Genomic DNA, 24798 nt, shown 5'->3' with positions numbered 1-24798 from the left:
TTGTGGATCTCACAATGGGGATGTAAATCATAAAATGAAATTGTACAAGTAACAAGCTGTTGCATAATAAAGTAACCTATGTTGGGGTAGGAATGGGGGTGGTGTAAGGATGGGGGTGTGAAAGGTGAAGATGCAATACTCAGGTTGAGATTGGAATGCCAACTGAAAAGTGGTTGGACTGCGAAAAACAAATGCTGTACCAGTCAGGTAAGATGGAAGGTAAACAATGTTAGGAAGTGTAGAAGGAGCATTATTCTCTACCTAACCCATGTGTACTTGCCCGAGAGCATATGGTGGGACAGTATAGAGGGAGCTTTACTCTGCATTTAACCCATGCTGTGCTGGACCTGTGATGTTTGACTGACAAGGTGAGAAAAGTATAAAACATCACATTTGTCACAGAAGTAAAAACAAAGGAAGCAACATTTCAGTAAAAGCAAGAACATTGGGTGAAGTACAATCAATAAATGCTCTCCCCTTTTTCGGTGGCAAACAAGAAGGACCAGACATAGTGTATATGTACATATGTAGATATGTCATAGCTACATTCTGATGATATGTAGTTCACTAATGCTCATGGCAGCTGCTGACTGGCTGCAGAACGTTGTTACCTTTTTATTCAGTTTTCCTCTGAAGTTCCATATGTATGTAATCTGTCACTTTATGACACTTTCCAATTTCAAATATTCATTTGGATGCATCTGTGTCGATACGTTGGTGTTTTGGGCTGGAAATAGACTATGTGCATTCGCAAGAATCTGGTCAATATGTTCTCCAATATGTAAAAGTTAAGGGCAAGTGTCATAGGAGTGTATATACAATGTTACATCCTAAAGCATGAGAAAAGAATCTTTCCCAAGGAAGCTGGATTGCTTCTTCACAACAGGTATTAAAAAAAACATGTGGATCGGACACACCATTAGAAATACATCTATCCACTTTCTTACTTGGTTCGGTTGGACAATCCAGAGAAATCCAGGAAAATCTCATGCCATTTTGTTTTTGGAGCTAACGTATTGAAGGACGTGGCTCTCTGGAAACCATTTGAGGTCACTGGGAAATTCTGCAAGCTTGAAAATGCTTACACACTGCATGATGTCATGATACATGCAAACAATGTATGAAATTCCCTAATTATCTTAAAACAAGACTTTTCAGGCCAGATTTCTGCATTTAGCTCATTGTTCAATATATGGGCTTAGATGATGGTGATAAATGCAGAATTGCCAGCACGTCCCTGTGTGAGTGCCAAGTTTTGGAATTGTGGATATGTAGGCATGGATAGAAAAGTCTTAACCTGTATTGGGAGCCTTTGACAGCCATTTCTTGATGAACCTAATGTTGAAATTCTGCAATGGTCATAACATTGCCACAATTATCCAGCACATACAATGAGGAAACTGCTCAAACAGCCTTTAATAGGTTATACCCAGTGCAGGAGCATCTCCATTTATTTGAATGGAGGCGAATGGGTGCAAGGGTCAACGGTAAGTAATAGGTAATGTACGGTTTTTGAGTTGTGTTTAGTTCAATGTATTTTTCTGTTTTTAAATGTTAAGTACTTTAGTATTTGTACCTTGTTTAAGATAAATAAGTGTCAATTTTAATAATTTGCTTAAGTCTTTGTAAATGTCAATGTTTCTAAATGACAGATATTCAGTCATTTGAAATTTCTGATAGGCTTGACAGCCAACTGTCAGCTTTTTCAGCCATTCAGAACAGAATTTATCCTATCCACTCCTCCAAAGGACAGAATTTCCACATGCGGGGCCTTGCTACACATGGTTTGTCAATGAGGATTGGAAGTTTTCAATCACGAAGTTGGCATCAGTTTATCATCAAAAGGTAACTTTGCAATTGCACAGGGAATTCGAGTAAGCACAGTTTGCAAGAAATTCTGGCTTCCTCCAGGAGGTGCAAATTTGGATATTTGTCACATGTATACTAAGAACAACGTTTATATACACCTGAAACAGTCTGCAGAGTGATTGGGACATTTCTGTTGAAATCTTTACCTCATCTAACCTATCTCATCATTCCACAAAGAACCATTCCATAAACTCCTAGTGCTCTCCTGTATTTGCACCTTCCAATCCCTTCCTAAACTTGCTGTCCCAATTCTTCATTATTTTCTCGCAGTGTTTAACTTCTACTGAAAATATATAATAATTGTACAATAGCCTCCAGATGCTGGAATCTGTAGCAGCTGGAAGAACTCAGCAGGACAGACAGTATCTGCGAACAGAAATAGACAGTCAATGTCTCAGGTTGAAATGTCGACTGGGTCATTTGGGATGATATGGGTGACTGGATTAATTGCTGTTCAAAATATTTACGATATTCTCTATTGTAGGTACAAATTCGCAAACCTTTCCCTCGAACCCATCTACCTCTGTAGTATTCACCCCTCTGCTTCCATGTGAAAGCTGTTCCAAAAAACTGTCAGAGAATCTTTTAGAACTTGCATATCTGATAATTAATCCATTGCATCAAACCATTTATCAACTAATTTTACCCACTTCCTTTCTCAATTATCATTAGGTTACTTTAAAACTTTTCACTTGAAAGAAATAATCTCTCTTTGCAGTGTGATTGCTGAATCCTCGTCCACATGTGGAAACCTCAGCTCTGTGCCTAAGATTTCAATCGGTTATAATGTTGCTGAAGTCCCAATGTACTCTTGCAGAAAGAGGAAATATGTCCTGGTAGATGTTAGAAATAATACCCTGCAGAATTATCTTAGATGCCATTTTGATAGTCTTCAAAATGACAGCCTAGCCTTATATTGCAACCGTGATAATGTACCAGAAAAATTTCTTTGGGATGAAAATATTTTGAGCATCTTAAAGACATAAATGGTGCTATAAAAATGCAAATAATTTTCTTGTTTGATGATTTTCTATAAATCGACTGAATATGCACAGTGACGGTTCACAGATGCCACATACCACATTCATCACACTTACTGCTCTCCATCTTGGCACCATTTGTCTGCCTTGTTTTTGCACACTCCCACTTTTTTCCTTCCCTTTTCCCTCTTTTCTGTTTTAGTCCCCTTATTTCAACTGGCTTTATTCTATGACATAATAACTCAATTCCTATGGACATAAGCAAAGGAGCAGATGCTAGAAACCTGAAATAATAATTAAAATGCTGAAAATACTCAGGAGGTCAGAGAGCATCTGTGAAAAATAGAAAGAAAACAGATTTAATGTTTTAGGTTTATTTTTCTTTTCAAAGATGCATGCTGAATATTTCCAAACTTTTCTGGTTTTCAGTTCTGTTACACTGCCCATTTCTGTCTCCGTTCAGTTACAATCACTTGCTTGTCTGCTTTGATCTTTACTCTGCTTTTATCTTTTATTTCCTTAAAATATTTCCTTATTTTTAGGTTTCTTGCTTTATTTCTCTGTACTTTTGTTCATTTTGCCTACTTTTCTATACTTTACTTGGGAAATTTCATCCTAAAATTTGAATTTACAAACTATTAAACTTGTTTGCATAGATTGAGCCAAATGGTGCGATCCTTTGCACACACCTTGGTTTCTTATAACCATATGTATCCATCCAACTAGTCATCTGAATTGTAGAGGAATTATAGGCAGTTCTCAGTCGGACACCAACAATCTGATGGAGATTCTCTAAGGTAGGTGATGGAAATGCACAATTCCTTTATTTTCTTGGTCACAATGACGTCTTAAACATTTCAATCACTAATAAAAAAGATAATCCAATTGTATCTTAACTTCCATATCCTAGGTGGAATCCCAAGCTTCTGGCCAATTATACGTTTTCTTTAATATGTAGAGATATGCAGCACCCAATTAACAACAAAGATTCCATTTCATTTGGATAATTTTTTTGAATGAGGTTGAAAATATATATTGTCCAAGAACCGAGAATTCCCTGATATTTTTCAAAAATTACATATGTTTATTTACATTTATCTGCATGAGCAGAAAGAGTATTGGGTTTAACCCCTCATCTGAAAGACAGTACTTTTCCAGTGCTATACATCCTTGCTTCTATCATGTGCTCCAGGCTCAGCGAAGTGCCCATATCTTGAGACTGACATTTAAAATCCACAAAGTGTTACCTCTGAGCCAAGATTTTCATCTCTTTGGTTTCCATTCCGACAATAGTAAAGAACTGATTCAATAAATGTCAGGGTCATGGGGAGTGTTACAGAACAGGAAACCTGAGAACAGTTCCCTGAAAATGATGAAACAGGTGGACAAAGTGGTGAAGAAGGCATATAGAACTCTTGCCTTCACTGAACGGGGCATTGAGTACCAGAGTTGGCACGTTGCGTTACCTCATAGGACGTCGGTGAATCACTCCTGAAATACTACGTGCAGTTCTGATTGCCCTGCTATGGGAAGTGTGTGATTAAACTACATAGGGTGCAGAAAAGAATCCCAAGGATGTGGCTGGGACTGGCAGGCTTGAGTTATGAGGTGAGACTGGATAGGCTGGAATTATTTTCCTTGGAGTGGAGGAGGTTGAGGGGTGATGTTATAGAGGTTTACAAAATCATGAAGGACATATATCAGGTGGATCTTCACAGTATTTCTCCCAGGGTAGGGGTGACTAAAACCAGAGGACATATGTTAAAATGAGGGGGAAGGATTTAAAGTGGACCTGACAACAACTTAACCATTCTTCTCTGGAACAGATAGAAGAATGGCTAAGAACAGGAAACAGAATAGTAATAATATGCTTTTTTTTGGTTTAGACATAAATGTACAATGGTGTTCTGTAGGGATCAGTACAAGAACCACTGTGCTTCTTAATATGTCTTGATAATTAAGATTTGGGCACAGGAGTACAATTTCCAAATTTGCACTTGATGTAAAACATGGAAGCATAGTTAACTGTGAGGATGATAGTAAGAGACTTCAACGATTTATGGACAGCTTTATTATGGGTGGCAGATGAAATTTAATGCTGAGAAAGGTGAAGTTTTACATATGAAGTGTTACAGCATTAAAAACTGGGGTCACCATTCTAAAAAAAGGGTACAAGTACAGAGATCTGAATGTACATTTGTTCAGTTCATTAAAAGTGACAGCTGGTTGAGAAACTGGTTAAATATATGTCCTGACACATGGGATCCTGGTATGGTATGGCAACAGTTCCGCGGCTCACAAGAAGGCTCTGCAGAGAGTCATCAACACAGCCCAGAAGATCATCAACACATAACGCCTGCCCTGGAAGACATCTATAGGTTTCGTTGCCTGCAGAAGGGATCCTGCATACTAAAGGACCCATCTCACCCCACCCATCACTTGTTTGCCCTTCTGCTCTCAGGAAAGCGCTACAGGTCCATCAAAGCGCACACCACAAGACTAACAAACAGTTTCTACCCTAAGGCCTTCACCACACTGAACTCTGCACTGAAAGCACACCCCCATAGACAATATTTATATTATACAATACCCACCTCTGTGCAATACTGATATATTCATTTATAATATTTATTTTTATAATACTATTCTGTGCAATATCTTATATTCTGACAAGGTGCAATATCTTATATTCTGATAAGGGTGCATACATGCATAATGTGTATGCGTGTGTGAATCTGTGTGCATGTGTCACAGTTTGTGCACGTGAGTGTATGAATAGTTTTTATTTTTCTCACTCTTTTACTGTTATTTTATTGTTATTTTTTTATCTTGTACATTTGAGCTCCACTCAGGCAGTGCGCCTGAATTTTGTTGTATGCACCATTACAATGACAATAAAGAAATTCTATTCTATTCTATTCTATGGGACTTGAGATGCTGCTTTTGTTCTCAAGATCAGAGGAGATTGTAGATCCAATAGAGGTATTTAAAATTTAAATCTAGTGAGTAGGTCTGGAATAAACGTCCAGAGTGATTAGTGGAGGAAGATTCAATTACAAAGTTCAGAAAAAGAGCTGAATGTGAAAGGAAAGAGTTTACAGGGGAATGGGGAGAGGGAGGGAATATGACTAGCTGAATTGCTTTAAGGTAGAGCTGCTTTAGACTCAATGGGCCTTCCATGATTCTGTGAACTAGTGTGGGCTTGTTATGTATTACAATGAACAGCTTTTGCTCTGACTGTATGTGTAAACTCTTCTACTTCCAGATGGAGAAATTGTATCAAAACCAATGATATTGTTCTTGGGACCATGGAGTGTTGGAAAATCCACCATGGTCAACTACCTCCTGGGACTGGATGAGAATATGTACCAACTGTATACAGGTACTGAGAGAGGATATAAAGAATAATTCATTCAATTCTTCATCACTTTTTTTTGTCAAACAAATGTATATTTAAAGGAAATTGGATATTTTGTTTAAAAATATAAATTATTCTAATTTAAAAAAATACAACCTAATTTTTGTCAAAATCTGTTAAATTTACTATGATAAATTCTATTAACTATTCAAAACAAAATATCCATTCTATATTCCAGAATCTGTACAGTAATTTCTGTTTGGTCAATAACTAAGAAATATGGATTTAAAGGAATGAAGAGGATCGACAGTAGGATTCTAGTGCCACTGAGTATTTTAATCCTCTAGGCATTTTAAGGTCACTGTTTAGAAGCACCTGAAGTTCCATAATCTACAGAGCAGACCAAGGTCTGAAAATGGGATTGATCTATTGGTTTGACAGGTGAATGCACACATTAGTGGTGGGAAATTTTCTCCATTAGCCAAAAACAATCAAAACAAACCGCTCCACTGCATTTACAAAGGTTTCTCCCCACAGTTTTGTGTACTCAATGTATGATCCTCAAATTACTTCTGCATGATTTTCTTGCAGACCTCACTCAGAATGTTTTTTCTAGAGTAAAAGAAAATTGGAATGGTCTACCCCTAATAGATAGTGGGTGCAGGAAGAATTGCTTCTTCAGTAAGGGCAATGGGGTATGCAGCAAATGCAGGAAAATTGAGTTGAGGTGCAGTATCAGTTCATAAGAAGAAAAATAATTAAGGTGCAAAGGTAAGATCATTGAAGTTAACCTTTAAAAGTTAGAAAAAGTTCCATCAATATATGGAGTAGGTTATAGATATCAAATAACTACATACCTGTTCCTAATTTTCTCATATTTTCTATCCACCCCCTAGGTGCAGAGCCAACTACATCAGAATTTACTGTTCTCATGCATGGAAATAAGGTACGGACTGTGGAAGGAATCGTCATGGCTGCTGACAGTGCTCGATCATTTTCTCCACTGGAAAAATTCGGACAGAACTTTTTGGAGAAATTAGTTGGCATCGAGCTTCCACATAAGCTGCTGGAACGAGTGACTGTTGTAGACACTCCTGGAATCATCGAGAACCGTAAACAGCAAGAGAGAGGTATATATAACTTCAAACTATAATAACTGAGTACAATTCACATTGTAAGCTGAGTGGAAAGTTGTGAATTTTGTCAGAGTGGGAAATTAGTGCAGAGTGGGAAGCAGATGTACATTTGGGAGGATTATTAACATGAACACTTCTATGTACAATTTAAAAATAAGTTTTTAATGTTTTTTATCTTTTAAAGGTTATCCTTTCAATGATGTTTGCCAGTGGTTCATTGACCGAGCTGATCTCATATTTGTTGTGTTTGATCCAACCAAGCTGGACGTTGGATTGGAACTGGAAATGCTCTTCCGTCAGTTGAAAGGTCGCGAGTCTCAAATCAGAATAATTCTAAACAAGGCTGACAATGTGGCCACTCAAGAACTAATGCGAGTCTATGGAGCTCTTTTCTGGAGCTTGGCACCACTAATCAATGTCACTGAACCACCAAGGGTCTATGTTAGCTCTTTCTGGCCCTATGAGTACCAATACGATACAAATCAAAACCTCTTTTTGAAAGAGGAGGTCTCCCTACTGGAGGATGTTAACCAAGTCATTGAGAACAGGCTAGAGAATAAAATTGCCTTCATCCGCCAGCATGCCATACGTGTGCGCATTCATGCCTTGCTTGTGGATCGATACTTGCAGACTTTTAAGGACAAAATGACCTTCTTCAGTGATCCCGAGTTGGTCTTCAATGAAATACTGGATGAACCTGACAAATTTTACATCTTTAAATCCATCCTGGCTAAAACAAACGTCAGCAAGTTTGACCTGCCCAATCCTAGCATCTATAAAGATTTCTTTGGCATTAATCCCATCAATAGTTTCAAATTGTTGTCAGCACAATGTTCGTACATGGGAGGATGTCTGCTGGAGAAAATCGAGCGCATCATCACCCATGAGCTTCCTGGTTTGCTGGGAGCTATCTCCGCTGGGAAAAACCCATCCCTTTCATCCTGTGACGTCACTGGATGTGGAGAAACACCAAAGAACCGATACAGAAAGCCCTGAACAACGGGCTTGTAAATTATTTATGGGTGGAATTGCTTATGTCTTATGTGTCCAAGAAACCATGGTTCATTAACCCTTTGAGAACTGAACTTTCAGCATTCAAGCATCAGTTGTAAACCTTAAGGACATTTTTAAAACTATCTGTACATAAGACATACTTTTCAAGAAATGCCATTCAATGAGCAAAGTCACACCAGCCTGGTCATTTTTGATACAGTTTAGAAAAGTTTATAAAGAGCTCAGAGGGTTAATTTATTTGCTATGTAGCAGGTGGTTAGTCTCATGGTGCATGTTTAGTATAGAGCTTTGATGGCATTTCTGCACTGTTTGGAGCATGTTGACTCCTAGTTCTTGCCGGTGCTAAAATTTGTTCTTGTATTTTTCTTATATTCCCTCTTCCTTTAGTTATTCCTTAGCACTTTGAATTGCTTGTTTTGTCTAAAATGCAGCTCCACCTTCAACTAACCCATCTTGCAGTTAAATAGTTTCCCATTCTCCACCATCCCATATTTAGGAATCACCTTTAATATGATTGGCAAACAATTCAAGTCAAGTCAAGTCAAGTCAAGTCAAATTTATTTGTCACATACACATACTCGATGTGCAGTGAAATGAAAGTGGCAATGCCTGCGGGTTGTGCACAAAAATAATTACAGTTACAGCATATAAATAAAGTTAATAAGTTACTAAAACATAGCACAAAAAGTGTCGACAAAAATTTAGTCTCTGGGGTTATCAAAGTTGACAGTCCTGATGGCCTGTGGGAAGAAGCTCCGTCTCATCCTCTCCGTTTTCACAGCGTGACAGCGGAGGCGTTTGCCTGACCGTAGCATCTGGAACAGTCCGTTACTGGGGTGGCAGGGGTCCCTCATGATCTTGCTTGCTCTGGATCTGCACCTCCTGATGTATAGGTCCTGCAGGGGGACGAGTGTAGTTCCCATGGTGCGTTCTGCCGAACGCACTACTCTCTGCAGGGCCATCCTGTCCTGGGCAGAGCTGTTCCCAAACCAGACTGTAATGTTGCCGGACAGGATGCTCTCTACAGCCCCAGAGTAGAAGCAATGAAGGATCCTCAGCGACACTCTGAATTTCCTCAGTTGTCTAAGGTGGTAAAGGCGCTGCTTAGCCTTACCCACCAGTGCGGCAATGTGCGTTGCCCACGTCAGATCCTCTGCGATGCGGACTCCCAAGTATTTGAAACTGCTCACCCTATCCACAATAGACCCATTTATCTCCAGTGGCGTGTACGTCCTTGGATGTTTAGCCCTTCTGAAGTCCACAATCAGCTCCTTTGTTTTAGTGACATTCAAGAGGAGGCTATTGTCCTGACACCAGAGTGCCAGATCAGCCACCTCCTCCCAGTAGGCCTTCTCATCGTTGTTGGAGATCCGGCCTTACACAAGAATACACAAGTTGTAAAAGTTTAGGTTTTTAGTGGTCTTGCAATCTGGTGAGAAATTCACTGACTAATATCATTGCCAAATCATACAGATTTTCTCAGTATAATTTGAAGAATTAATCATTAAGGTTAGTAAAGAAAGGGGACAGTGATTTAAATTATTGCAGGTTTCAGAAGGACTGGTTACAATACATAAAACACTGTTTCAAAATCTATAAAAAATGTAATTATTTCATAAAACACACTTCTTCTCTTACTTTTGCCCATTTTTTCCTTCAATTTGTCTTTGACATGACGCTCAATATGTAACATGTACACAAATGGATACATCGTCTATGAATTGTTCGGTGATATGGGATTCATCAGTCACCTTAAACAGCAGTATTTCAAGGTACACTGTACTTTCCTGTCTTGGCATCATTTGAGCATGTTGCACTGACATCTGTTAAACACCTTTCAACAACTTCCTGAGTTGTAAATTATTTCAGATTGGGACGCAAAATAACGAGATATTAAAAATGAAAGGTGTGCATCCCACATGCGGAAAAGTTGTAGATTTATTTAAGAGGACAGTCAAAATTAAGTTTACTTCAAGATCATATGGACCTTATCCATATGATAACTATCTTTTTTCTTCCAGTCAAAATCCCACTCCACCTTCATTAAATATATTTCTAACAGGATTCTGAAATCAATAATATTTCAAATCAGTTCTGCAGATTACTGATATGCATTACGGGAAATAGAAAAACATATGAGACAACGTGAAAGAGTGGTCTTTGATAATCTATTAAAATAGATCCAAGAAGATAGGAAATAATTGTGCAAAATGATTGCACAATATTTAATTATTTTAACTATAATAATATGTTGTTCCTGTTTCATTGGAAATTGCATTGGAGGGAATTAATCCTCACTTATACATAAACCATTACTTTTATCCAAGTGAATGAAAATAATTGACTTAATTAGTGCCTTATTTACTTTCAACTATATCCCCAAATACCAAAGAACATAGAACACATAAAGCTGGCCATTTTAAATTGTTCATTTAATTGTATATAAAATTGAGGGGTATATATAGGATACTCAGTGGGAAACCCTTCCCCTACATCAGAGTTAGATAAAATTGGGAGGCATAGGTTTAGAGTGATTAAGAGGGGATATGAGAAGGACCCTCTTCACTGAGTGAGTGATAAGTACCTGGAATGCTGTGCCTGAGAGTGTGGTTAAAGTGGGTCACTGACAGCATTTAGGAAGTGTTTAGATGAGCACTTGAATTGCTTAAACACAAAGGGCTATGGTCCAAGTGCTGTGCGATGGGATTAAAATGGAAGACTGCCTTCCGGTCAGCGTGGACCAATTGGGCTGAATAGCCTGTTTCCATGCTGTACAATGATGATGATTTCATGATTCCATGATGATTTTCCAAGGACTTCAGTAAATGATTGGCTCTTTTTAGCAAGCTGACACTGTGCAACGTAATTGATTGATTTATGGTTAGCCATGGCACAATTGACTGAACTCTCACCTCTGGCGTCCGCAGGTTCTGAGATTTAGTTCCACTCCAGAGATTTGAGGTGGACCTTTCAGCATAGTACTAAACATGTGGTCTTAGGACTTTGTGGTAACTAACCACGTTCCATTGGACACATCCCATGGCATTTTCTATGGATGAAGAGTGCAATGTGTGGAATATATGATGATAGTGCTTATGATCTGTTAATTCTCGATGTTGGCAGGAGCTCACCAACATTGGCATTATAGAGTTGGATGAGTGACTATAGCCATTGGAGTTGTTTGAGAGAGAGAGAGAGAGAGAGAGAGAGAGAGAGAGAGAGGGTGAGAGAGAGAGAGATAAACAGAGAAATTGGTACAGCTATTTTGTTTGCAACCTGTGAAAGTCTGTGCTTTGGCAACTGTTTATAGGGAGACCTGGTGTTTCCTGTATGTCATGATTTCCTCACCATTTGAAGAATTTCCAAAATTCATGCAATCAATATGCCAGTTGATTGCATAACTACATGGCGCTTGCGAGGAGTGATGACCATTGGAAACATTGGGACATTGTGAATGTTCTCAAAAGTTTAATGGATGGAAAATTGTTCCGAAGAAATATTTATGATGTTAGCCCTTTCATCTGCGCTTTTCGATTCTGTCTGTTACCTGTCCCTGGATAAATATCAAAAATTAGATAAAGTTGAGGCTAAGAATTTTTTTTCCAAAATAAACATACTCAATTGAATTTGAAAACTGCAGGCTTAATAGACAATAGACAATAGGTGCAGGAGTAGGCCATTCGGCCCTTTGAGCCAGCACCGCCATTCAATATGATCATGGCTGATCATTCACAATCAATATCCCGTTCCTGCCTTCTCCCCATACCTTAATAGGACAGTAGGAAATAAGCTGATTGAATGAAGGACCCTCTTGATTGCAAAGAAGCAGCTGAATGTAACTATTTATGGCTAGTTGGTGGAACCTTCTACTTTTTAGGATTTAACATAGGTTGAACGATATTTTTATTGGGTTATACCTGAATTCATCTTTTATATTTTGTTGCTGGATTGCATCAGAGTTAAAGCCTAAAATTAGAAAGCTTAGAAATATCCTGCAATTAAACTCTCTGAATTTTTGTATTTCACTCCAGGAGTACAGAATAAATCAAATATCAGTTTACTTTGATTTGTAAACTTCATAGCCCCTGCAAATAAAGCTAATTTTCAAGCACCTCCCTTTGTGCTTGTTTTTTTTTAGTGTCCTGAGATGCTGTTGCACTCCTAATCTGTCCAATTTTATTTCATTGCTTCAGTTGGTTTCCTTCGAAGTCTCAAAGGTAGCAGACTTACAAAAATGTTTCTTTGAGTGCTAACTTTTTTTCCTTACGTGTATTATATTTCCTGATTTTTCTGAAAATTTCTACTGACACCTTTGAAATAAAGTTTTTTGAGAATGCATTTTGTTCGATATGATTACAAAATGTGCATTTGTTTTAACAAAATAATCTAATCCTTCTTCATCCACGTGAAATGGATGGAGATACACCAGGAGCATTACGAAAATAATTCTAAATAAAATCTTTGAACTGATTAATGCGCTACAAAATGTAAAAGATTTGCTATACATTAGGCTACTGATCTCAGCTGGAGCAATTGTTTGAGATACCACTACTTGGACTGGTACTTCAATTTGAACTGGACTTGAACTTCAAATTTCTAGGAGTCAATATCACCAACAACTTCTCCTGGACCACCCATATTAAATCAATGACTAGGAAAGCACACCAATGCCTCTACTTCCTTAAAAGACTTGGGAAGTTTGGGATGTCGCCTACAACTCTCACCAACTTCTACAGATGCATCATAGAAAGCATTTTATCAGGATGCATCACAGCTTGGTTTGGGAACAGCTCCATCATCCAAGACCGCAAGAAGTTGCAGCGAATTGTGAACACACCCCAGACCATCAAACAAACCAACTTCCCTTCTATTGATTCCATTTATAACTCATGCTGCCTCGGCAAGGCCAGCAACGTAATCAAGGACGAGTCGCACCCTGGCCACTCCCTCTTCTCCACTCTCCCATCAGGCAAAAGGTATAGAAGTGTGAAAACGCACACCTCCAGATTTAGGGACAGTTTCTTCCCAGCTGTTATCCGGCAACTGAATCATCCGACCACAATCAGAGAGCAGTGCTGAACTATTATCTACCTTTTAGGTGATCCTTGGACTATCCTTGATCGGACTTTGCTGGCTTTACCTTGCACTAAACGTTATTCCCTTATCATGTATCTATACGCTGTAAAAAGTTCAATTGTAATCATGTATTGTCTTTCTGCTGACTGGATAGCACGCAACAATTTTTTTCACTGTCCTCGGCACACGTTACAATAAACTAAACTGAACGGGTGAGGTAAATTCAGTCAGGATTCAGGTTTGTGACCATTACTATATTATCATGTACATTTAGTTTCATAATCATCTGAATTGCCACTATGGTGTGAGAGTATTAGAGGGAGTAAAGATCCATGAGCCTTTGTCTCATTGGAGAGAAAAGTATATTAAGGAAATAATCTTTTTGCAATGGGTTTTCTCCTATTTAATCCACGCAAGAGATCAGTATAAGCACCAGGAAAAGAAAAAGAGATTTACGCTGATCATCTACTAAAGTTATATTGACATCTTAGGAGACCACCACAAAACTTCTACCATAATAACCAGAAGCAACCAGAATGAGGAATTAATATTAAAATGATAGAGATTTAAAATCTTTTGAAGAACTTCATTCATTACAACAAGCCACTAACATTGCAGTACTAATAAACATAAGCAAGAGCCATCCAAGATGTTTTATTGTCAATTAATCTGGAACATGAGATAACAAAACTTGACATAGTAAGGTACGATTCTCCAACTGGTATTGAAAAAGGTAGTTTCAATGTTAAATGTCGACATACTAAATTATGATATGAACAGAAGTAAAATTTGTGAACAGGAAATACTTTCCACTTTATATGTTGTATTTATATTGCCTTCAAGTGGATGCATTTAATATTGCTACTAGAATTCACTGTCAGATCTTTGATGTTCCTTCACTGGTAAATACCACAAGACTTTAACAAAGGGGAGAAAGGCTAGACATAACTGAGCTTTTCTAATGCACCTATTGGTAGCAACTGGCAGAGGCTAACAAAGCTCATAGTGCTGTACTGTAGAGAATGGCCCATCACCCCAGCATTCAAGAGTCAAGAGTATTTGTCATATACACCAATTTAAACCAAAACAATAAAATTACTGCTGCAGCTTCACAGGTACATTAGATGTTACCACAATAAAAGAACAAAATTAATATACAATCAGTTATACTAAATAAACTTAAACGTGATAGTACAAAAACTGAAATACGTAGAGTATCATAATGATGCCTATTTATGCTAATTAGGCCTGTATCCCTCTATTCTTTTCCTATCAATGTTCCTGTCCAAATGCTTTTTATACAATGATGTTACCACCTCCTCAGGAAGCTTCCTCCACATTACCACCACTCGCTGCATGAGAAATTACCACTCCGATCTCCTGTAAATCTCTTCTCTTTCACCTCAAAATTCTGCTTGCTAATTTTAAACTTGGGAACAGACTTTGTCCTCTATCTGTGCCTCTTATAATCTTATAAATCTCTATATCATTCCTCATCCACTCCAGTGAGAACAAACCCAGCCTATTCAATCTCTCTTTGTAACTAAAGCCCACCGCAACATCCTGATGAATCTCTTTTTCACTTTTTCCAATGCTACCACTTCCTTGCTGCAGTGTGACAACCAGAACTGTACACGATATGCCATGGGTGGTGTAACCAATGTTTTGTACAGCTGCAAAGTCTTCTGCTCAAGGCCTTGGCCTATGAAGGTAAGCTTGGTAACTGCCTTCTTCACTACCCTACCCACTTATGTCACCATTTTCAGGGAACTATTAACTTGCATCCCAAGCCATCTCTGTACATTGCCATTCCTGTTACCTGCCATTTATTGCATGTGTCTGCCTATATTTGACCACCCAAAATGTATTACCTCACACTTGGCTACATTGTTCCATCTGCAACTGCTCCGCAAATACTTTTCAGCTGATCTATGTCCCTCTGCATCTTTAGGCAACCTTTTTCATGATTGTTGATGACATCAATTTTCATGTAATCAGTAAACTTGCTAATGACTCCCTCTGAAACCAATAACAATGCATTTGTTATTTCACTTCACTCCTGCCTGGACTCATGTCTTCCATCTTCACTAAATGTGATGCAAGTCTAAACCTGAGTTCAGCCTTTATGAGTTTACATCCACATTACTTGTCATCCAGTTGCTTTAACTCACATTGTTCCCCAAAATGCTCACCGTTATTTTGTCATTTTTCTGTGATCACGCTGCACCGCAGTTCTCTTTCCTCCATTATTCCTCCCACAGTAAATATTCATGGAATTCTGGCCTCTTGAATGTTGCCAATTTTAATAAATTCATTGTGTCTGACTGCCAATACCACAAGGTCTTAATCTTTTTCAACATGTTTCTTTTTTTCCATAATTTAAAAAAAAAAAATATGAGCATAAAATGTCTTGATGTTACTTGGTATCAAATATAATTTGATAACCTTTTTAAGAAGCACCTTGAATTTTGCTCTGTTAAAGGTACAAAATAATTGAAGAAATGGAGGAGAAAGTCAGAAATTATGATTGTAGTTCATAGCTGAATTTCATGGTGGGATTTTTCTTGACATATTCACACATTTCAATCTTCATAAGATTCTTCTGGCTACATTTAAGAATTTACTTTAGAAGATAGTGAACAGCAACCAGGCTAAAATATAGATATCACAAGGCAGAGGGCAATAGAGGAAAGGTGAGAGTGAGCCGAGAGATGACCATGATTGAGCTTAGCCTTCTTGCCTTGTCTAACAAACAAGCAAAACTCAATTCTCAGCATTAAAGAATTGCTAGAATTTTTATGGGCGCTTCTGTGTCCAACAATAATTCTGTCAAAAGGATGAATTTTCCCTTTGAAGCATGAAATCACTTTTTATGCTGTACAAAACATCAATCTGAAAAGTTTGGATATCCTGAGGAGTTAGCCGCATGGTTAACTATTAAATGATTTTAAAAGCAGATGAGTTACTCCAGTACTTTGTGTCTTTTTTTTGTGATTAAAAGACCTGGATACACTGTCAAATGTAGCACTCTCCCAGGAGGAGGTGGGGCAGGGGGGGAGGAGGGGGTGGGGGGAGGAGGGAGGGGAGGGGGAGGAGGGGAAGGAGGGACGGGAGGAGGAGGAGGGGAGGGAGAGGATGGGAGGGGAGGGGAGGGAGGGGGAGGAGGGAGGGGAAAGGAGGGGAGGGAGGGGGAAGAAGGGAGGGGGAAGGAGGGGGAAGGAGGGGAGGGAGGGGGAAGGAGGGGAGGGAGGAGGGGGAGGAGGGGAGGGAACGGGAGGAGGGGAGGGAGGGGGTGGAGGGGAGGGAGGGGAGGGAGGGGAAGGAGGGGAGGGAGGGTGCGAGGAGAGGAGGGGAGGGAGGGGGAGGAGGGGAGAGAGGAACGGGGACAGAGTGGAGGGAGGGGGATGGAGGGAGGGGGAGAAGAGGGGAGGGGGAGGGAGAGAGGGGAGTGGGGGGAGGGGAGTGAGTGGGGGAGGAGAGGGTGCTGCACCAATGCAGGAGAGGCAACCCTAAGGGGGAGAAGGGGGAGAAGGGGGAGAGGGAGAGGCGGGGGAGGGGGGCGAGGGTGGAGGGGGTGGGGGCGAGGGGGAAGAGGGGAGGGAGGAGTGGGGGAGGAGAGGGTGCTGCACCAATGCAGGAGTGGTTTGGGCCTAACGGGTCCACTTGGGTCTAGTAAGCACATAAATCTTGGCTCAAATTTGGAGCTAGTTTCTCAGGTAGGACATTCTACATTTGCTGCACCTCCTTCAATGGTAGCGGCATTGCCATATGGAACCCGCTGCAGTTATGCTATATTATCAACAGGTGGCACTGTAGGACTAAAAGACAATAAGCTGCAAATTGCAGTCGGTGAGCACTATGACATTGCATATGTCAGATGAGGTCATATCTTAATTCATGTAAATCCCTGCTAAAAACTGTTTGACCAGCCGAGATTGACTGGCATAACTATTCATGAGTTGCATAGGAGACTGTTTGATTAATCTCTACCCCATTGAGGGCATTGGACTTTGTTGAAGGAACTGATGTGCTACAATGTGCTAGATTTTGAGAACTATATTCTGTACTCTATATCTTCCCATTTTCTCTAACTTTTGTACTTGAGTTTGAACTGATTGTATCTATGTATGGTAAGAGAATATCTGCAGATGCTGGTACAAATCGAAGGTATTTATTCACAAAATGCTGGCGTAACTCAGCAGGTCAGGCAGCATCTCAGGAGAGAAGGAATGGGTGACGTTTCGGGTCGAGACCCTTCTTTGGACTGATGTCAGGGGGGCAGGACAAAGGAAGGATATAGGTGGAGACAGGAAGACAGTGGGAGATCTGGGAAGGGGAGGGGAAGAGAGGGACAGAGGAACTATCTAAAGTTGGAGAAGTCAATATTCATACCACTGGGCTGCAAGCTGCCCAGGCGAAATATGAGGTGCTGTTCCACCAATTTCCGGTGGGCCTCAACTATGCACTGGAGGAGGCCCACGACAGAACGGTCAGACTGGGAATGGGAGGGGGAGTTGAAGTGCTCAGCCACCGGGAGATCAGATTAGTTAAGGCGGACTGAGCACAGGTGTTGAGCGAAGCGATCGCCGAGCCTGCTTTTGGTTTCACCGATGTAAAGAAGTTGACATCTAGAGCAGCGGATGCAATAGATGAGGTTGGAGGAGGTGCAGGTGAACCTCTATCTCACCTGGAAAGACTGTTTGGGTCCTTGGATGGAGTTGAGGGGGGAGATAAAGGGACAGGTGTTGCATCTTCTGCGGTTGCAGGGGAAAGTGCCCGGGGATGGGGTGGTTTGGGTAGGAAGGGACGAGTGGACCAGGGAGTTACAGAGGGAATGGTCTTTGCGGAACGCAGAAAAGGGAGGGGATGGGAAGATATGGCCAGTGGTGGGGTCCCGTTGTAGGTGACGGAAATGTTGGCGGATGATTTATTGGATACGCTGGCTGGTGGGGTGGGGATTCTGTCCTTGTTACGAATGGGGGGAGGAGGAGCAAGAGCGGAGCTGCGGGATGTAGAAGAGACCCTAGTGAGAGCCTCATCTATAATGGAAGAGGGGAAGCCCCGTTTCCTGAAGAATGAGGACATCTCTGATGCCCTAGTGTGAAACACCTCATCCCGGGCGCAGATGCGGCATAGACGGAGGAATTGGGAGTAGGGGATAGACTTTGCAGGAGACATGGTGGGAAGCAGTGTAGTTCAGATAGCTGTGCGAGTCAGTGGGTTTATAGTAGATGTCAGTCACTAGTCTGTCTCCTGTGATGGAGATGGAGAGGTCCAGCAACGGGAGGGAGATGTTGGAGATAGTCCAGGTATATTTAAGGGCAGGATGGAAATTGGAAGTGAAGTGTATGAAGTCAGTGAGTTCTGCATGGGTACAAGAGGTAGCACCAATGCAGTCGTCGATGTAGTGGAGGTAGAGTTCGGGAATGGGGCCAGTGTACCCCCGGAACAGGGATTGTTCGACATACCCGACAAAGAAGCAGGCATAGCTAGGGCCCATGCGAGTGCCCATAGCTACGCCTCTGGTTTGGAGGAAGTGGGAGGAGTCAAAGGAGAAGTTGTTAAGGGTAAGAACCAGCACTGCTAGGCGGAGGAGAGTGTTAGTAGATGGGGATTGGTTGGTTCTACGGTTGAGGAAGAAACGGAGGGCTTCAGACCATCCTTGTGGGGGATGGAAGTGTAGTGACTGGACATCCATGATAAAGATGAGGGAGTGGGGGCCTGGAAACCGGAAGTTATCGAGGAGATGGAGAGCGTGTGAGGTGTCTTGGACGTAGGTGGGGAGGGATTTGACCGGGGGATAGGATGGAGTCGAGGTAGGTGGAAATAAGTTCGGTGGGACATGAGCAGGCAGAGACAATGGGTCTGCCGGGATAGTTCTGTTTATGGATTTTAGGTAGGAGGTAGAATCAGGCCGTGCGGGGCTGGGGGACTATAAGTTTGGAGGCATTAGAGGGTAGATCGCCAAAATGGTGAGGTCCGTGATGGTGCTGATGATAAAGGTCTGGTGTTTGCCGGTGGGGTCATGGTCTAGGGATAAATAGGAAGAGGTGTCTTTGTCCTATCCATTTTTCATCCAGCCTCATTGTAAATTCAACTCTCCCCTTTTCCGAGATTCAGATTCGTTCATTGCAGTATACGCCAGACTACAATGAAACTCCTAATTCACAAGAAGCTCAAAGTTCCATCGAAGAGTCATTAACTCTAAATATAAACTTTGTTTTTCTTTCCGCAGATGGTGTCAGATCTGATGAATGTATTCAGCGTCTTCATTTGTCCTGAAATTTTTGGAATAAGACATTAACCGAATATTTTCAAACGGAGATGACTGTACTCCCAACACTACCATAGTTGGTAAAGATTTTGAGAAAGAATTGGTTGATAAGTCTAAACCTTGATAAACAAAATAATAAGTACTCTTTGAGAGTAGAGTAAGGTCCTTGCCACAATGAAATCCCACTAATTGGAAGCATTTAGAATTAATTTTGAGTTGTGGTTATAGAGTCATTGAGTCCTACAGCATGGAAACAGGCCCTTCGGCCCAACTTGCCCACACCAGCCAACATTTTCCATCTACACTAGTCCCACCTGCCTGCATTCTGCATTCTGCCCTCTAAACCTTCCCTATCCATGCACCTATCTAAATGTTTCTTAAACATTGCGATAGTACCTGCCTCAACTACCTCCTCTGTCAGCTCGTTCCATACATCTACCACCCTTTGCGTGAAAAAGTTGCCCCATGGGTTCCTATTAAATGTTTCCCCCCTCACCTTAAACCTATGTCCTCTGGAGCTCGATTCCCCTACTCTGTGCAAGAGATTCTGTGCGTCTACCCGATCTATTCCTCTCATAATTTTGTACACCTCTATAAGATCACTACTCATCCTTCTGCACTCTAAAGAATAGAGTCCTTGCCTGCTAAATCTCTCTCTATAGCTCAGGCCCTTAAGTCCTGGCAACATCCTCGTAAATCTTCTCTGCACCTTTTCCAGCTTGACATCTTTGCTCTAACATGATGCCCAAACTGAACACAATACTTTAAATGCTGCCACACCAATGTCTTAAACAACTGCAACATGACTTTCCAACTTCTATACTCAATGTTTTAACTGATGAAGGCTAATGTGCCAAAAGCCTTTTTGAATAACCTATTTACCTGAAATGCCACTTTCAATGAACTGTGTACCTGTACTTCTAGATCCCTCTGCTCTTCAACACTCCCCAGAGCCCTACCTTTCACTGTGTAGGTTCTGCCCATGTTAGAGCTCCCAAAATGCAACACCTCACAATTCTCTGTATTAAATTCCATCAACCATTCCTCAACCCACCTGCCCAACTGATCAAGATCCTGCTGAAATTTTTGACAAGCAACCCGATGGATATAATTGGCTAGATGCTCAGGCTGATTTGCTCTCATGGAAATCATTATCAGAAATAATCAAAGTATTTTTTCCATATTATTCTAAGTAAAACGGGAGTAGGATCACCATAATAAGCACCTTTCTATCTACGATACTGTTCTTTCTATGCACCACAGAAATCATCGAATAAGACTCCATTCTCCAGTGCTGCCAAATCTCAGAGCCCTGCTCTGCCATAGCTACAGACCGCAGAACACCTCACAACATTACCCAAGCCTGGCATTTTTATAACAGTTTGTAAAACCCACAAGTCATTCTCCTTGTAACAACACCAACATTACCACTTCAAAATATAGTACTGCATGCAAACTTTCCACATGGCCTTCAGTACCTGATGAGATTTAAAAAAAATCTAAACAAGAATTAATATCAAGATAACAAACATATAAATTTACATAATGTTCCCAAGTACCCACCAAGTGGTGAAGAATATTTGAATTATAATTACAATTGTAAGGCAGGACCTATGACAGGTAGTTTATACTCACACCCACAAACAACAATGTGATAATCTGTTTATTGAGGGAGAAACATTGGTCAAGACAACAAGAAAACAATCTCCTGATCTTTTTCAAAATCGTGCCACAGAATTTTTACAGTCACCTGAGGGAGCAGTTGTAAACAGGTTTCATGTAACATCTAAAATATAACAGCTCTAACAATACTACACAGAAGTGTCAATCTTGATTATCTTCTCAATTCACTGGAGTGCAATTTAAACTCATGACCTTCTGATTCAAGAGTAAGAGTTGTACTACTGAGCCAAGGTTGACAAATATAATCAGAATTACAATACTGATAAGAAACTTAGACACCCATAGAACTTTATCTTCAAATACCAATAATCAATAACTTGCCTGATATAAACATGAACAACTGTTTATAATCGATTATTAAAGATATAATTAATAGTAGTGCATTTAGTAAGCAGTGACAGGATCGGTCAAAGTCAGCTTGGATTTATGAAGGGGAAATTATGTTTGACTAATCTTCTGGAAATTTTTGAGGATGTAACATGTTGAAGGGGTAAGGGAGAGTCAGTGGATGTGGCATCTCTGGACTTTCAAAAAGCCTTTGACAAGGTCCCATACAAGAGATTACTGTGCAAAATTAGAGCACATGGTATTGGGGGTAGGGTATTGACATGGATAGAGAACTGGTTGGCATACAGGAAGCAAAGAGTAGGATTTAATGGGTCCTTTTCAGAATGGCAGGCTGCAACTAGTGGGGTGCCGCAAGGCTCAGTGCTGGGACCCCAGTTATTTACAATATATATTAACGATTTAGACAAGGGAATTAAATGTAACATCTCCAAGTTTGCAGATGACAACAAGCTGGGTGGCAGAGTGAGCTGCGAGGAGGATGCTATGAGGTTGCAGGGTGACTTGGATAGGTTGGGTGAGTGGGCAGATACATGCCAAAAGCAGTATAATGTGGATAAATGTGAGGTTATCCACTGGTGGCAAGAAAAGGAAGGCAAATTATTAGCTGAATGGTGTCAAATTAGGAAAAGGGGTGGTGCAACGAGATCTGGATGTCCTTGAACATCAGTCACTGAAAGTAAGCATGCAGGTACAGCATGCAGTAAAGAAAGCTTATGGCATGATGGCCTTTATTTCGAGAGGATTTGAGTCCAAAAGCAAGGAGGTCCTACTGCAGTTGTACATGGGCCTGGTGAGACTGCACCTGGAATATTGTGTGCAGTTTTGGTCTCCTAATTTGAGGAAGGACATTCTTGCTAATGAGGGAGTGCAGCGTAGGTTTGTTCACCAGGTTAATTCCCGGGATGGCGGGACTGACATATGATGAAAGAATGGGTTGACTGGGATTCACTGGAATTTGGAAGGATGAGAGGGGATCTTATAGAAACATATAAAATTCTTAAGGGATTGGACTGGCTAGATGCAGAAAAAATGTTCCCATGTTGGGGGAGTCCAGAACCAGGCATCACAGTTTAAGAATAAGGGGTAGGCCATTTAGGACTGAGATGAGGAAAAACCTTTTCACCCAGAGAGTTATGAATCTGTGGAATCTGCCTCAGAAGGCAGTGGAGGCCAATTCACTGGATGTTTTCAAGAGAGAGTTAGATTTAGCTCTCAGGGCTAACAGAATCAAGGGATATGGGGAAAAAGCAGGAACGGGGTACTGATTTTGGATGATCAGCCATGATCATATTGAATGGTGGTGCTGGCTCAAGGGGCTGAATGGCCTACTCCTGCATCTAGTTTTTATGTTTATATGTTTATTGTGAGTGACATAAAATTAACAATTTCATATAACACAATTAATGCCCAAATAGTGAGCAGCATCACAGATGTGCTACCAGTCAATGTAAAAAGATCTATGTTCACATTTTTAGCAGTTAGAAGTATGATATTTTTTCCTTGATGCTTAATCATCAGAAAGGGTAATCATTTTCATCTCTCCAATTATGCATGGAGAACAAGAAAATTGCTTTCATTACTAGTTTTCTCCCACTCAAAACCCATAATAAAATTCCAACATACCATTAAGATTAAAATTTTACATTACAAAATAATTTGACTTGAGATGTTGATTTTTGAGATTCAGAAGCTGCTTTACTATCTTTATCTGAAAGCCTTGGCCTCGCATAAAATTTTAAGAAGACACTATGTTCCAGGTGAATTCCTCGGATTCAGGGAAATAATGTATTTTGAGCATGTACAGAATTTCTCTGTGCAGGGTAGGATGGCTGGATATGAGTATCACTGTTCCCTCTTTGCTTTATCAAATTATGTGTTAATCAAACTGAATTTTTAACATTAACTGTTAATCTATAGTGCTGTGGTGAATTGAGTAAATTCTATTTGCATAAAACTGGAATTGAGAATCAGATGCTCGTAACAGTAATCATCCAAACCTAACGACCATTTAAATCAAATTAATAGGTAGTGGATTACCAGGACATTATGCAAATTGAGATACAAATAACAGAAATTACCTCAAGTTTATGGAAGGAAGAATTAGAAAGATCACCCCAGAAAGGGTTGACCCCAGAAATGTTCAGAAATAATAAAGGCATGGATGAGGATTCAAGAGATTAAGTTAAACAACATTAAGGAGGCCGTGGAAATCGGCATCCTAGAGATAGCAACTAATGTCAACATCCTTAAGATACAAAAGCCATTCAGACTTTTGCGCCTGGTGCACCATACAATTAAATCAAAGCTTATACTTTACATTAGCACCACCTTCCTGCAGTTACCCTAAATCCCTCAAATTCTTTCTTGTCTAAAAAAGTACTGATCTCTACCTTGAACAACTGAATGTGAATTTCGAAAATTCACTATAAGCTGAGTTACAAAATGCCCTCACTACTCTGTCTTGAGTGGGTGGTCAGTCATTAACTCTAAGATCATTCACATACCTTGTGTAGGAAAATAACTGCAGATGCTGGTACAAATCGAAGGGATCACAAAATGCTGGAGTAACTCAGCAGGTCAGGCAGCATCTAGGAGAGAGGGAATGGGTGACGTTTCGGGTTGAGACCCTTTTTCAGACTGATGTCAGGGGGGCGGGACAAAGAAAGGATATAGGTGGAGACAGGAAGACAGTGGGAGAGCTGGGAAGGGGGGGAAGAGAGGGACAGAGGAACTAAGTTGGAGAAGTCAATGTTCATACCGCTGGGCTGGAGGCTGCCCAAGCAAAATATGAGGTGCTGTTCCTACAATTTCCGGTGGGCCTCACTATGGCACTGGAGGAGGCCCATGACAGAAAGGTCAGACTGGGAGTGGGAGGGGGAGTTGAAGTGCTCAGCCACCGGGAGATCAGGTTGGTTAAGACGGCCACCGGGAGATCAGGTTTGTTAGCCACTGGAGATCAGGTTGGTTTTAGTTCTCGACAGTTCAAGAAAACGTAAACTCTACATCTTCCTGGTCAAGCCCCATGAGAATTTTGAATATGTCAAGAAGTGATATCGCCTC

The 24798-nt window shown here is 40.6% G+C and overlaps 2 protein-coding genes across 10 annotated transcripts in view; one reads left to right on the top strand and one right to left on the bottom strand.

The window, feature by feature from the left end:
- The window catches only part of srlb (sarcalumenin b), a 56877-nt gene extending 48421 nt beyond the window's left edge, over positions 1–8456 (top strand). The window contains exons 6-8 of the mRNA XM_078418390.1: positions 6115–6231; positions 7104–7337; positions 7528–8456. Of these exons, the coding sequence (XP_078274516.1) occupies positions 6115–6231; positions 7104–7337; positions 7528–8339 (1163 nt within the window). The 3' untranslated portion in view covers positions 8340–8456. The remainder of the gene's footprint in view (positions 1–6114; positions 6232–7103; positions 7338–7527) is intronic.
- glis2b (GLIS family zinc finger 2b) overlaps positions 1–24798 on the bottom strand; it is a 149154-nt gene that overhangs the window by 119845 nt on the left and 4511 nt on the right. The window lies entirely within an intron of this gene.

This window comes from Rhinoraja longicauda, chromosome 21 (genome assembly GCF_053455715.1).
Source record: "Rhinoraja longicauda isolate Sanriku21f chromosome 21, sRhiLon1.1, whole genome shotgun sequence".
In the NCBI taxonomy this organism is placed as follows: domain Eukaryota; kingdom Metazoa; phylum Chordata; class Chondrichthyes; order Rajiformes; family Arhynchobatidae; genus Rhinoraja; species Rhinoraja longicauda.
Note: the sequence above shows the minus strand (reverse complement) of the source record. Positions and strands in the feature narration are given on the sequence as shown.